The 421-nt window shown below is 67.5% G+C and overlaps 1 protein-coding gene across 1 annotated transcript in view; it reads right to left on the bottom strand.

Moving 5' to 3' along the window:
- The window catches only part of AHNAK2 (AHNAK nucleoprotein 2), a 19,690-nt gene that overhangs the window by 1,337 nt on the left and 17,932 nt on the right, over positions 1-421 (bottom strand). Inside the window, exon 4 of the mRNA XM_015566755.1 lies at positions 4-414. Coding sequence (XP_015422241.1) covers positions 4-414 — 411 coding nt within the window. The remainder of the gene's footprint in view (positions 1-3; positions 415-421) is intronic.

Below are 421 nucleotides of genomic sequence, written 5' to 3'. Positions count from 1 at the left end.
AGCCCGCCTTCTCCGGCTTCTTGGGCAGCTCGGCCGCCGGGCGGGCCTCGGGCTGCGTTTGGACCGGAGCCGGTGTTGGTTCCTCTTCTGTGGCTGCGGTGCTGGTGTCCTCGGCCGCCGCGGAGGAGAACCCGATGCTCGGAAGCCAAAACCGGAACCGCCCGGAGGACCGTTTGCTTTCCGGCTTCTCCCCGGCAGCCCCATCTCCCTCTCGGGCTTCTTCAGGGGGGAATTCGAGGATTTCCGCGGGCTCCTCGTCGTCGAAACCGCTGTCTGCAGGCTGGAGGCCCGAGCTCCCTTCCGACGTGGCCGTCTGGGGTCCCTCGTCGGTGCCAGAGAAGATGATTTCAAACGTCTCTGTGTCGGGCTGCTGGGCTCCAGGCCCCCGGTCAGCTCCCAGGGCTGCACGGTCACCTTGGGA

This window comes from Myotis davidii, unplaced genomic scaffold (assembly GCF_000327345.1).
Source record: "Myotis davidii unplaced genomic scaffold, ASM32734v1 scaffold472, whole genome shotgun sequence".
Classification (NCBI taxonomy): Eukaryota; Metazoa; Chordata; class Mammalia; order Chiroptera; family Vespertilionidae; genus Myotis; species Myotis davidii.
Note: the sequence above shows the minus strand (reverse complement) of the source record. Positions and strands in the feature narration are given on the sequence as shown.